This window comes from Martes martes (genome assembly GCF_963455335.1).
Source record: "Martes martes genome assembly, chromosome: 8".
In the NCBI taxonomy this organism is placed as follows: domain Eukaryota; kingdom Metazoa; phylum Chordata; class Mammalia; order Carnivora; family Mustelidae; genus Martes; species Martes martes.
The window spans coordinates 16,019,314-16,032,027 of NC_137895.1; the positions used below are offsets into that span (position 1 = coordinate 16,019,314).

A 12,714-nucleotide genomic window follows, 5' to 3' on the forward strand; every position below is an offset into this window, starting at 1 on the left:
CTCTTTCAACAGGTCGAAGGGAGGGGACTCGGACTTGGGCCACGGCAAAAGCTCAACCCCAGCTCTCCTCCCTCCTACCCGCCTGGCCACCCCCACTTGAGCCGCCTATCCCTGGGGCCCTCGTGGACCCCGCTCAGTCGCTAATCTCGGCCCCCCGTCGAGCCAGCCCTGCGCCCCTCCCTTTGGCCACCTCGACTCCCGGCCCCCGCCTCGGTAGTTCCAGGCCAGCAGCCCTCCCTACTTCGGAGCCTCCTGCCCCCTCCCACTCGGCCACTTCAGTCGCCTGCCCCGGCCTCCGTAGACCCCGCTGGGACACCCCGCCCCCCATCTCGGCCGCCACAGACCGCGCTCGGCCACCCCCCCCCCACCCCAGGCCTCGTGGACCCCGCTGGGACCTAACCTCCTGCCCCCCACCTCGGCCCCGTAGACCCCTCTGGGACAACCTCCTCCTGGACCCAGCCGCCTCAGACCGCGCTCGGCCACCACCCTCCCCTCGACTCCCCCCGCCCCCACCCCACGCCCCGCGGACCCCACTGGGACCTAACCCCCCGGCCCCCCTTCGCCACCTCGGCCCCGTAGACCCCGCTGGGACAACCTCCTCCTGGACCCAGCCGCCTCAGACCGCGCTCGGCCACCACCCTCCCCTCGACTCCCCCCGCCCCCACCCCACGCCCCGCGGACCCCACTGGGACCTAACCCCCCGGCCCCCCTTCGCCACCTCGGCCCCGTAGACCCCGCTGGGACAACCTCCTCCTGGACCCAGCCGCCTCAGACCGCGCTCGGCCACCACCCTCCCCTCGACTCCCCCCGCCCCCACCCCACGCCTCGCGGACCCCACTGGGACCTAAACCCCCGGCCCCCCCTCGCCACCTCGGCCCCGTAGACCCCGCTGGGACAACCTCCTCCCGGACCCAGCCGCCTCAGAGCGCGCTTGGCCACCACCCTCCCCTCTGCTCCCCCGCCCGGGACTCGTAGACTCGCCTGGGACACCCCCGCCCCCGCCGCGTGGATCCCCGCGGCACCGCCCCCCGCTCGGCCCCCCTCCTTGGGGTCGAGGCGGCAGGGGGAGGGGCCGCGCCGGCCCCCGCGTGCGTGGCAGGCTCTCCCGGCCCCGCTCTCCCGGCCTCCCTTCCCGGGAGGCGGGGTCGGCGCCGCGGCGGCGGCGGCGGCGGCGGAGGAGGCAGGCCCCCTCCTCCTTCCTCCGTCGTCCGGCCTCCTTCCTCGCGCGCCTGCCGCCCGCTCTCTCTCGGCCGCTCCGACGCCGGCAGCGCCCGCGTGCCGCTCGCCCAGCCCCGGGGGAGCCCGAGGAAGTTTCCCGGGCCGCGTGCCCCGCTCGCTCGCCTCGCAATCCGCGGCCTCACCCGCCGCCGCGCCCGCCATGCCCTCGGCCAAACAAAGGGGCTCCAAGGGCGGCCACGGCGCCGCGAGCCCCTCGGAGAAGGGCGCCCACCCGTCGGGCGGCGCGGATGACGTGGCGAAGAAGCCGCCGCCGGCGCCGCAGCAGCAGCCGCCGCCGCCCGCGCCGCACCCGCAGCAGCACCCGCCGCAGCATCCGCAGAACCAGGCGCACGGCAAGGGCGGCCACCGCGGCGGCAAGTCCTCCTCCTCCGCCGCCGCTGCCGCTTCGTCCTCGGCGTCCTGCTCGCGCAGGCTCGGCCGGGCGCTCAACTTTCTCTTCTACCTCGCCCTGGTGGCGGCGGCCGCCTTCTCGGGCTGGTGTGTCCACCACGTCCTGGAGGAGGTCCAGCAGGTCCGGCGCGGCCACCAGGACTTCTCCCGGCAGAGGGAGGAGCTGGGCCAGGGCTTGCAGGGCGTCGAGCAGAAGGTGGGTACCCTGGCCCCCCACCCGCGGCCCCCGCGCCACAGCCGGGTCGCTGGCTCTGCCCAGGCCCCCGGGCCGGGGCCGGGACCGGAGCCGGGCGCCGTCCTCGGGCGGTCCGGGCCGGGGATGCCCCGTCTCCGGGCCCCCAGTCCCCGGGCTGTCCCCAGACCCTCTTTGTTAATGGCCGCGGAGGAATCGGGCCCCGAGGGATGGGCCGCCGGGAGGATGGTCAGGCCAGCCGGCCAGGGTGGGCCAAGGGCCTGTCACAGGGCATTAGCGGTGACCTGTAAGGAAGCCGCCAGGCTCTGGGGAGCCCATTCTTTTTGGATTAGGAACCGCTGAATGGGCAGAGTTGTCTGAAAAGGAGGTTGGAAGGGACGCCAGCGCATCCCTGGAAGCCTCGGGCAAGGCCGCACCTGGGCTCTCCCTGTGGGAGACATCTGAGCCAGGTTTTAATAAATCCCAATCCTGGGGAAGGAGAAGCAAGTAGTCATACTCATTTGCGAAGTTCAAATGAAATATTACTTATCTTCAGATCCCTTGTGGACCAGTGTCCGCATGTGGGCCTTTGAAATAGCATAAACCAGCTTCAGAGGAAAGGAAAGGCCCCCAAATATTAGAGGGTACTGGTGAGTAATAACACAGACACTTTTACATGATGTTAAGAGGGCTTACTCACTATCTAATCATCATAGCCACCCTGGCGGGGAGGGAGAAGTAGTAGTTAGACTCCCATCTTCCAGATGAGAAGATTGAGGTTTAGAGAGATGGGGTGAACTGATAAAGACCCCAGCTGGTGAGTGGCAAACTGCATGAGAATGTGTAGGCCACTGCCCAGTTTGGGGTCCACTGAGGCCTCTCTCAGGTATGGATGGACCCAACTTTCACCACAAAGCCTCTTAGGTTCCCACCTGTGTGTTGACACACCAAGTGCATCTCCCTTAGTCTCATTCCTTCTCGTCCCTCCTCTTCTGTCCTCCACTAATGTCTTTGCTCAATGAAAGTTGGTTGTAGGATCGAAACAAAAAATCCCGCCGCCACTTCTGAGCCCGGAACTGCTGCCTCCTTTTCCCAGCATGCTGCCTGCCCTGCCAAGTTTCTATCGACTTTTGTGGAGTATGCAGGACTAGGAATTTCCTCTTAAGACTGGCGGAGCAACTGGAATGAGTCAGCCTGCTCCATGCTGCGGGCCAAGGGAGGTGACTTTTCGGAGAGACTTAAGTAGGCAGTGCTGCTTTGCCTATCCTGAATGTCAAGTCATAAGACGTACTGCTAGAGTATAATCACTAGCCTCTCGTTTCCTCCCTCCCATCCACCCAGTTACCAGTCACAATGTTCACTGAAGTCTGATAGTGATACCGTTGCATGTTGGCACTGTGCCGGTGGGGGGCGGGGGTCGGGTTGAGGGGTGGTACCAAGGCGCAAAAAGGCACAAATAATGTTTGCAAAGCAGCACGTAAGGAGTTTTTAGTGGAGGGTTACTGCCATGTGAGTTCGGAAGAAAGAGGGTGTGGAGTTTGCCTGGGCCCATGTCCCAGTGGCCAGGGCAGTGCCAGTGTAGGCCTCGCTGGTGGTCAGGAACTGTTAAGGAGTGGAGACACACAGGCAGGGGCGCTGTCTTGAGTGCATTGAAGGGACAGCAGGCGGCTGTCCGGCCTGTAGCAGAGTAACATTTAGGAAGTAGTGAGATGAGAGATTGAAGTTGAGGCCCAGATGGGGGAGGTCTTGAATAGTAGTTGAAGAAACTGGGCTTTACTGTGTCTGCTTCTCCCCTGCCTCTCCCCTGTCTCTCCCCTATTCCCTCCTCCCCGGCTCCCACCTCTTCTCTATCAAAGCTGTGTGTACATTACTTTCCATTTGGGAGCTGAGTTTTCCTATCTACACAGCGAGGGGAGGGCTCTGTCCAGGTTTTTTAAGCATCCACCTGGCTGTATGCTATTGGAACAGTGTCCTTTCTTTTTAATTTACTAGTGTAATCAAGCTGTATGTGATGCCTCGGATTTATTGTGCACTCATCTCTTTTGACTCTCACAGCAGCCCCAAGAGGTGAGCATGAGTAGACCGCCCCTTTCGCAGATGAGGAGAGTGAGCCACGAGAAGGCCGAGGAAATGCGAGGTCACACAGCTAGTAAGGGGCAGGGCTAGGATTCATACTGCAGTTAGCTCCTAGGACAGTCTTAGCCCTTTGTTCATTTTATAATCTTGCCCATGGCTTGTGAGGTGTGTAGTAGCTATTCAATTAATGCCTGGTCCAGTGATGTGGAACTCAGAATGTGCCCAGAACTGTACTGAGATTTGACACTGTGTGTGGCTACTTCTGTCTGCTCCTCCGCGGAGGCCAGGAAATGCATGATTTTGCTTTGAAGAGTGAGCAGTGGTGGCTCCTCTGACAGCCTAAACTTGAGCCCCTTTTTAACTCTGTGATGCTTGGTTCAGGGTGGGGTTTGGTTCTTAGCAGGAACCTATACTTACAGTATTATTATTCGTAATTAGTATTCAGTATGGGCTAGGCATCCTATTAAGTGCTTCCCAGCCACCCTCTGAGGCAGGACCCATTCATTAGCACTTTCCACAGGTGGGCTAGCCTGGCCTGGAGCCTGCTGTATTACTCGTTCAAGGTCACACACAGCCCCTAAGTGGGGGACTTGGGGTCAGAGTCAAAGCAGTGTGACTTGAAGCCCGCCACGGGCCGCTTGCCTGGTCTCATTGTGCAGATGGTCCCAGTGTTGGGAAATGGCCCAGGTCTGCTGAATGACCGCAGCCTGGGCAGAGAAGCTGGCCTGTCCTTCCACAGAAGGTTCAGTGGGCACAGTGGGTGCGGACTTCCGAAGATGCTGGCAGTTCGGTTGGAGGCCGGGAAGGGCCTTTGTGGCCCTGGCGGATCCAGGGTGCCATAAAGCGATGGGAAGTGTAGGCTTAGGCCCAGGAGGGACAGTTGAATGAGATGAGCGGTTGTTTGTGGAAGAGTGAGCTCTCTGGTTGTGTTTCTTTGTGTTGTCGTCTTGACTCTGGAGGAGTCAGAGCTTCTGCAGTTAGGCAGCATTTCCTCCACACACTCAGTGCACGTAGAACAGGCTTCTGCTAGAGCTTATCACTGGAGGTTAAGAGCTCAGGTGGTGACCTCACATGTTCTGGGATTTTGGTGCTCAGCCTGACCATTTCCCAGTTTCCTGATTGGTAAACTGGAAATCAGTGGGAGCCACCCACTCATGAGATAATTACAAAGTACTTTGCATATTTTTTGGTATACAGGAAGTGCCCTGTTGAATGGCAGCCACCACTCTCTCCCCTCGTGCTATGAGCTCCTTGAGTGCAGGGATCCTGTTCTAGCCATCATTTTTCTCTGGTGTTCTGCCCCACCATTTAGTGGGCACCCCACATATGTTGGGAGAACAGATGCATCCATTGCATATTGATTATAATGAGGCCTTTGCATGGAAAGATATACAGCTCACAGCACCATCAGTGGGGGGGCGAGTTCTGTATTATTTTCCTAGTGTTGGGGGTTGATGTGTTTGGTTTCATCCATAATTGCTGATCTAGTCCCCTTCCTTGCCATTTGCCAAGAGCCAGCCCCTGTTAGGGATGACAGGGATCACAGGGGAAATGGACTAGCTCAGTCTTCACTAGGCTTTGTGCTATTAATTAATTAATTCCTGCTTCATTCAGAAAACACTGCAGGAACGCCTGCCACGTTGCAGGTACTGTGCTCGCCCCGCCATGCCTCTGTTCTGTGCTGTGCACAACAGGCGGGTGCTGTGATTGAACAGCTTAGTTTTGGAGGTGAGTTCTCCCTGGTACTTTCTCAAAGTACCCTTTATGAGTCAGGTTATATTGAGTTGAACGGGGAAATTGTCTAGTATTCCGGAGTCCCTGAAAACCTCATTCTAATCTGTCTTAACATCACAGACTATTGGAAACCGAAAGGGAGAGAAACTATTTGTTAATAGACAAGGAGTTGGGACCTGCAGAGTGAGTGACTCATCTGTGCTCCCTGAGCTGGTTTTAGGTGGGGCTGGAACCGGAGCCTCGCGTCCTGTTCTCGTTCCTGTAGCTTTTCCCCTTTGGTGTGGGGCTAAGGATGGTCTTGGAATCTCCTGACTCCTGAGCTACTCCCAGAAGAAAGATTAAACAATAGTGAAGACCATGGCTGCTTTTTGTTGATCATTCACTATGTGTCAGGCACAACTGAAGCTGTAGATATCTTCACTCTAGCTTAATCCTCGCACGGCGAGCCTAGAGTCAGGTACTGTTTTGTTCCTGTCCTGCTCCTGAGGTAACTAATGCACAGACGCGAGGTAACTAATGCACAGACGCGCTGAGTAACTCGCCCAGGATCACACAGCTGGGAAGGGTCCAAGCCAAGATTCGAACATAGCCAGTCTGGTTCCAGAGCTCATGCTGTTTTATTTTTTGCCTTCTTGCCATGGAAGTATTTAGGCGTAAACAGAAGAGATCGATGTAATGAGCCCCGTTTTCAGGAATGCTCTTTTTTTTTTTCTTTGCTATTCTTGTTTGTTTCATTCCATCACCATTTCTTCCCTCCCATTTTGTTTTGCTCTTTTGGGACTGGAGTCAGAGCAGGGTCTCTGAAGCCTTCTCTTCCACCCTTTGCTGGGTGCCCACCTGGGTCTCTCTTGTTCTCAGATGCTCTGGGTGTTGAGAAATAGCCCAGGTGTGTGGTGTGGCTGCAGCCTGGGCGGAGAGGATGGCATGTCCTGAGTGGAGAGATTCAGCGGGCCAGGGTGGGGCAAGGCCCCTGGAGGGCCCGTGTGGCTCCGGCAGACCCAGTGGATATCGAGCCAGGATCTAATTTTCACTGAACATTAGTTCATCCCAAGTATTTCAAGATTTATTTCTAACAAATAGGAGCTCCTTCTCTTCCCTTTCCTTTTGGCAAAACACAGTATATTATACCTAACAAAGTTAACGGAAAGGCTTGCTTCTCATCTAATACCTAGTTCAAAATCAGATTTCCCAAGGACCCCCTTAAAAATATTTCTTTTATAGTTGCTTTGTTTGAATCAGGATCCATGTAGAAGTCCACACATTACATTTGGTTGGTGCATCTCTTAAATTTCTTTTAATGTGTAATTTTTCCCGGCTTCCCCCTTTAAAAATGCCATTTAATTATTGAAGGTCCTAGCTTTTTGTCGTGTAGGATTTTCCACATTGTGGATTTGGCCGATTGCGCCCTTGCTGCGTGTTTTTCTCTTGCATGTTCCTGTGAATTGGTGGTTAGAGCTGGAGGCTTGAGAGATTCAGATTTATTTATTTATTTATTTATTTTTTGCAAGAAAGTGTTCCGCGTGGCTCTGTATGTCAGTAGTCCCCGGCCTGTCAGGCTCGGCACATCAGACCAGTTCTCCGGAGAGGTTTCAGGTCAGACCTTGGTTAGCGGAGAATTTATTTAGGATGAGTGTGTCGTGGCAAACAGGAGTATAACGTGCTCACAAAGCCAGAGAGTGCTAAGGGAGCATCTGGCCCAAGTCATAATTTTGGGTGAGGACAGTGACTTGGTCAGGGCTGCCCAACTAGAAGTGGCAAGCTAGACACCTGAACCTTTGCCTCGTGCCTCCCAGTCCAGTGTCTCCATGTGTCTCAGCTTTTTTCCTGTGAAAGGAAGACTTTTCAATTGCAGGAGCTAGAAACTCAGCCTAACTGGCTTAAAGAGGGATGGAGAGAAGGAGAGAGAAAAAGTATTGTCTTAAACCAAAAAGTTCAAGAACAGATTCCTTCAGGTGTAGCTGTACCCAGAGATGCAGATTGTATCTTCAGAGCTCGATCTTGCCATCTCTTAGTTTTGCTTCCCACTGTGCTGGTTTGATTCGTCGACTGGCGTTCTTCGTGGGCCAGTCTGAGCCTCTCTCTCCAGGCTTCCCCCATCCTATAACTAGCAATCCCAATAGAAAAAGGTTTTCTTTACCAGTAGTCTCGCAATTGACTGACTGGCCTTAGGCCATCGCCATCCCTGGGCTGATCACTGTGGCTTCAGGAGAGAGGACCCCTGGAGCACTTGGAAAGGGCCTTTAGGTTGGTCCCCCAAACCACATGGAATGTGTGTGGAGGGAAAGTTCTCCAAGGACAATTGTTGTTCCGTTCCAGAAGAGGGACCCGAAGCTGGGCAGCCAAAAGGAAATACGGCTGTGTTGCATGGAACTCATCAGCTCTTCTCAGCAATTAACATGTGGATTTTGGTTACAGGTGCAGTCCCTTCAAGCCACCTTTGGGACTTTTGAGTCCATCTTGAGAAGCTCCCAGCATAAACAAGACCTCACGGAGAAAGCTGTGAAGCAGGGGGAGAGTGAGATCAACCGGATCAGTGAAGTTCTGCAGAAGCTCCAGAACGAGATTCTCAAAGACCTCTCTGACGGCATCCATGTGGTGAAGGATGCCCGGGAGCGGGACTTCACGTCTCTGGAGAACACGGTGGAGGAAAGGCTGACGGAACTCACCAAGTCCATCAACGACAACATCGCCATCTTCACCGAGGTCCAGAAGAGGAGCCAGAAGGAAATCAACGAAGTGAAGGCGAAGGTTGCCTCTCTGGAAAACTCCGAGGGGTACAAGCAGGATTTGAAAGCCTTGAAGGAAGCTGTGAAGGAAACACAGGTCTCTGTGAAGTCCAGAGAAAAGGACATCGAGGCCCTGAGAAGCACCCTCCAGACCTTGGAGTCTGACGTCTACACTGAGGTCAAGGAGCTGGTGAGCCTCAAGCAGGAGCAGCAGAAGTTCAAGGAGGCGGCCAATTCGGAGCACCTCACCTTGCAGGCCCTCACAGAGAAGCTTCTCCAGTCCGAGGAGGTCACCTCCCGCCTTCCCGAGGAGATCAGGAGACTCAAGGAGGAGCTGCGCCACCTGGAAACGGAGGCCCTCAGGCCGGAAGAAGATGGGGTTTACAAGCACGCTGGCTCCTTAGCCGCGCTCCAGGAGAAGAGTCAGGGATTGGACTCCAGGCTCCAGACCGTGGAAGATGGCGTGGACGCCGTGCAGACGGCCTCTGCGCGCCACAGCGAGAACCTGGAGGCCCTGCTGGCCAAGAGCGAGGAGCACGAGCGGCGCCTGGCCGCCCTGCAGGAGCGCGTGGCCGGCCTGGGCCCTTCGGAGGCCGACGCCGGGGGCCTGGCCAGCACGGTGAGGAGCCTGGGCGAGGCCCAGCTCTCGCTCTACAGCGATGTGGAGGAGCTGAAGAGAAGCGTGGGCGAGCTCCCCAGCACCGTGGAGGCTCTCCAGAAGGTGCAGGAGCAAGTCCATACGCTGCTGGGCCAGGACCCGGCCCGGGCGGCCCCATTGCCTCAGGACTTCCTGGACAGACTCTCTTCTCTAGACAACCTCAAAGCCTCAGTCAGCCAAGTGGAGTCGGACTTGAGGATGCTCAGGACTGCCGTGGACAGTTTGGTCGCGTACTCAGTGAAAATAGAAACCAACGAGAACAACCTGGAATCCGCCAAGGGCTTGTTAGATGACCTGAGAAATGACCTGGATAGGTTGTTCCTGAAAGTGGAGAAGATTCACGAAAAAGTCTGAGTGAACGCGCGTGCAGGGCGCGGAGTTGATCCAGTTTCTCATGACCAAAAAATGGGTTGTTTTCTCCCGTGCGCCCTACCCCCGGGTTCTTGTTCCCTCTTAAAAAGCAGTGGACCCCCCCCCCACCCAAACACCAAGGCATTTTATATTTTTGTGCCCAGTTAATTTATTTACAATTATTACCACACACCATTGATTTCTCAAGTTCTCTGCTTCTGCTTTTGGTTGGTTTCCTCAAGGCCCGGCCCGTGCTAGTCAGAGGGGCCTTCTAGGAGGGATGGCTCTAGTGTCCGAGAAGAATGGCTTCAACTGGGGATTAGCAGAAGCAGATTACGTGTGACCTCACAAAACCTCGCCTGCCTGGCAGTCTTCAAGTAAAAAAAGTGGGGGGAGGAGGCACTTTTCTTTCTCATTCTCTTTAAGGACAATTAATTTTACCTTTTTTTTTTTTTTTTAAATACTTCTGGCCGAAGTTTTCATGAGCTGCCACTCACTTCTTGTCTTCCACTTAAACTGGTTAAAACTTACAGGTGTCAGCTCTGATTTGGAAGGGGGACAGGCCCCTTGGTTTTTAGTTGATAAGAACCAGCTGCTTGACTTGATGGCCGCCTCCTGTGGTGTGGGTGCCTTTTCCATTCCTGAATCATCTTGTGATCTCCAAGGTAACTATGCAAAGAATCCAGATGGTTCTGAATGTGAAAGCCACAACACCTCAGAGTCCCCTGTGGCCAGCCTGCGGTCACCTCTTGGTAGGGTCCCCAGATGATACATTGGTTTAGAATCCCGGAAAGGGGACTCCTTGGAATCCTTCAGGAAATGTGTGATGAGAGAGCGGTCCATAAGGGCATGGGCAGTCTCCCTGGAGAATGGAGGCCATGTGTTTTTATTTTCTCATGATGTCCATGAAGAGGTTTGCTGTCCCAGCAGACCCCCATCTGTCAGTGAGGAGGAATGTGCATTTTCTGTAGTTTTTTGCTGTTTCCCTTCGAGCTGTACTGTTCTTTAATGGCTGTCTTGCCTTTCAAAAAAGAAGAAAAAAAGAAAAAAAAGAAAATTAAGAGAAAAAAAAAGGTTTGTTTAGTTTACTGTGAAAGGAACTGTATGGCTTATTTACAGTATTTTTAATTCTTAATAAACACTTGAGCTTTGTTACGACTTTTCTAGAGTGGTGGTTTTCTGAGAATTTAGCAATTGCGATGTATTCATTAGACTAGAAAGGTCGGGAAGTTTTCGATTTTAAGAGTGTTGCAATTCTAAAAGCAAGGTGGCCTCATTCTTAGGCCTGGGGACATACGTTTGATTGACCTTTTGCAGGTTTGATGATAGGCGGTTGCCTGACACGCAACTCTGAGCTACAGCAGAATCTTCTGGGAGCTTTCAACAATCCCTGGGCCTGTCCCCAGGGATTCTGATTCTGTGGGCGTAAAAAGGGTTTCATTAGCATTTCAAAGGCTCCCTACTGATTGGAAAGTGCACTGGGGTTGAGAACTGTGCTCGAGGACCATCTTAAGTGACCTGCAGCCTGCAGTTTCTTGGGGAAACTGATTTTGGATGGCGTTCATTGAGTCCCTGTGTGCCATGCCTTGTGCTAAGCACTTGATAGGCCCCTATATCTTTCTCCTAATATTTCCCGGAGCCAGGCGGGGGCATTCTGCATTTTACTGAGGGGCCTCAGGCTGGCAAGCATCGTGTAAGATCATTATTAGCTAGACAGGGCTGAGATTCCAACCCAGTCCTGCTCTTAACTGACAGGCAACTCCACCTTTCACCCGCAAGAGTGCAGGACCCCCCTCCCCAACCCCCTTCCGGAGCCTGAGGCTGCAAGAGCTCTTCTGGCCCATCCAGGGTGTGGAAGGGAGGAGGCCTGAGTGCCACTGTGGTCTCCTGCTCCTTTTCTGGCTGGAGGGCCCCTCATCCCAGAACTTGTTGGTCAGTACTTCTGGGTCCCTGAGGCAGCATCCCCCTAGGGTGTGCCAACCCCTGGCTGATGTTTTTCCAAAGCAGTTTGCCAATCAGGATGGGCCCTTTATTGGTGTTAGAAATCATCTGGAATGTTAAAGTGGACGAGTTGATAGATAAAACTAACTTAGTGACCAGGTTTGCCCTCGTTTGTGGAGGGTGCTGGGCAGCATAAAATTCCATGCTTGGGAAAATGAAATTTTGGTTTCAGGTTGGTTGGTTATATCAGGCATTTTCTTGATCTTCCTCTGGACACCACTTGTGTAGTCTTTAATCTCAGGCTATGGAGTGGTTTAATAGATTGTCATTTATTTTTTAAAAAGAGTGTGTTTGCTTATTTATTTGAGAGTGCACTAGCTGGGGGAGGAGCAGAGGGCTCTATTCCATGACCTTGAAATCTCGACCTGAGCCAAAATCAAGTCGTACACTCAATGAGTGAGCCACCCAGAGGCCCCTAATAGAGTGTCATTTAATATTAGGGTAGAAAACCTCTAAGGGTCAGAGAAACAACCACATTTAAATTCAGACGGTGAAAATAAAAAGAATGCATTATAAATTCACAACATGGCTGATGGTGGGGCAGTTAGAGGTAGATCTTACCCCAGGTAACAGTCACAGTCCAGTCTTGTTCCTGTGTCTGCTCATTCCCTCATTCAGTGAACGTTACTGAGCCCACGGCCAGTCATTTGCTAAGTGAATTCAGGATGCACCAGACGGGATCCTTGTCCTCAGGGGACCTATAGCGCAGTGGGGGCAATGGTCACGTCAACTGGTAGATGTCCCAGGGAATTACAGGCGCTATAATCAGGCATAATGAGACAAAGAGCGGGGATCCATCCGTTCCTCCCCCCTTGAGCTGGATGGTCAGAACAGGCTTGCAGAGGCCTGTGGCAAGGCTTGGAATACCTCCACGCGGATGGAAACCTTCAGGAAACCGAGTGCCCCGCCCTTTGAGCGGCGAATTGACACAAGTTACTGACAATATTGATTAGACTGCGGACGACCCAGCACCAGGGTAAGAGACTGCAGCGAAATTGCCCAGGCGAGGCTGGCAGCGCACGGATGGCCCAGACCGGTGATGACCCTCACGGGGTAGCTGGGAGGGTGGAAGGAGGAGAGGGATGAGCTCAGCACAGCATCTGGTACAGAGAGTTCCAGGGTCGTCCTGCCAGAGTTAAAAGACGGAAATATTTCTGTGCTACTTGGTAAAGAGCTGCAGCCCTGAGCCCTCTCTCTTCCCTCTCCCGGGGACCACAAGACTTCAGGGCCCCTGTTTCAGCCCCAAGGCCAATGTTCATTCTGATGAGTGGGTACCCGGGCTTTACCGGGGTCAAAGAGTTTGAAATCACCCCATGTCCTCCTCAGAGCATGCCTCTGAGCTAGGGATCTGGTTTCCCAGGAATCTT

At 54.4% G+C, this 12,714-nt stretch overlaps 1 protein-coding gene across 1 annotated transcript; it reads left to right on the plus strand.

Moving 5' to 3' along the window:
- The first annotated feature begins 1,156 nt into the window (after positions 1 to 1,156).
- On the plus strand, positions 1,157 to 10,502 carry CKAP4 (cytoskeleton associated protein 4). Its single transcript, XM_080812461.1, has 2 exons — positions 1,157 to 1,825; positions 8,027 to 10,502. The coding sequence occupies exons 1-2, from the start codon at positions 1,379 to 1,381 to the stop codon at positions 9,347 to 9,349; spliced, it is 1,770 nt and encodes a 589-aa protein (XP_080668587.1). The 5' UTR covers positions 1,157 to 1,378; the 3' UTR covers positions 9,350 to 10,502.
- The last annotated feature ends 2,212 nt before the right edge of the window (positions 10,503 to 12,714 follow it).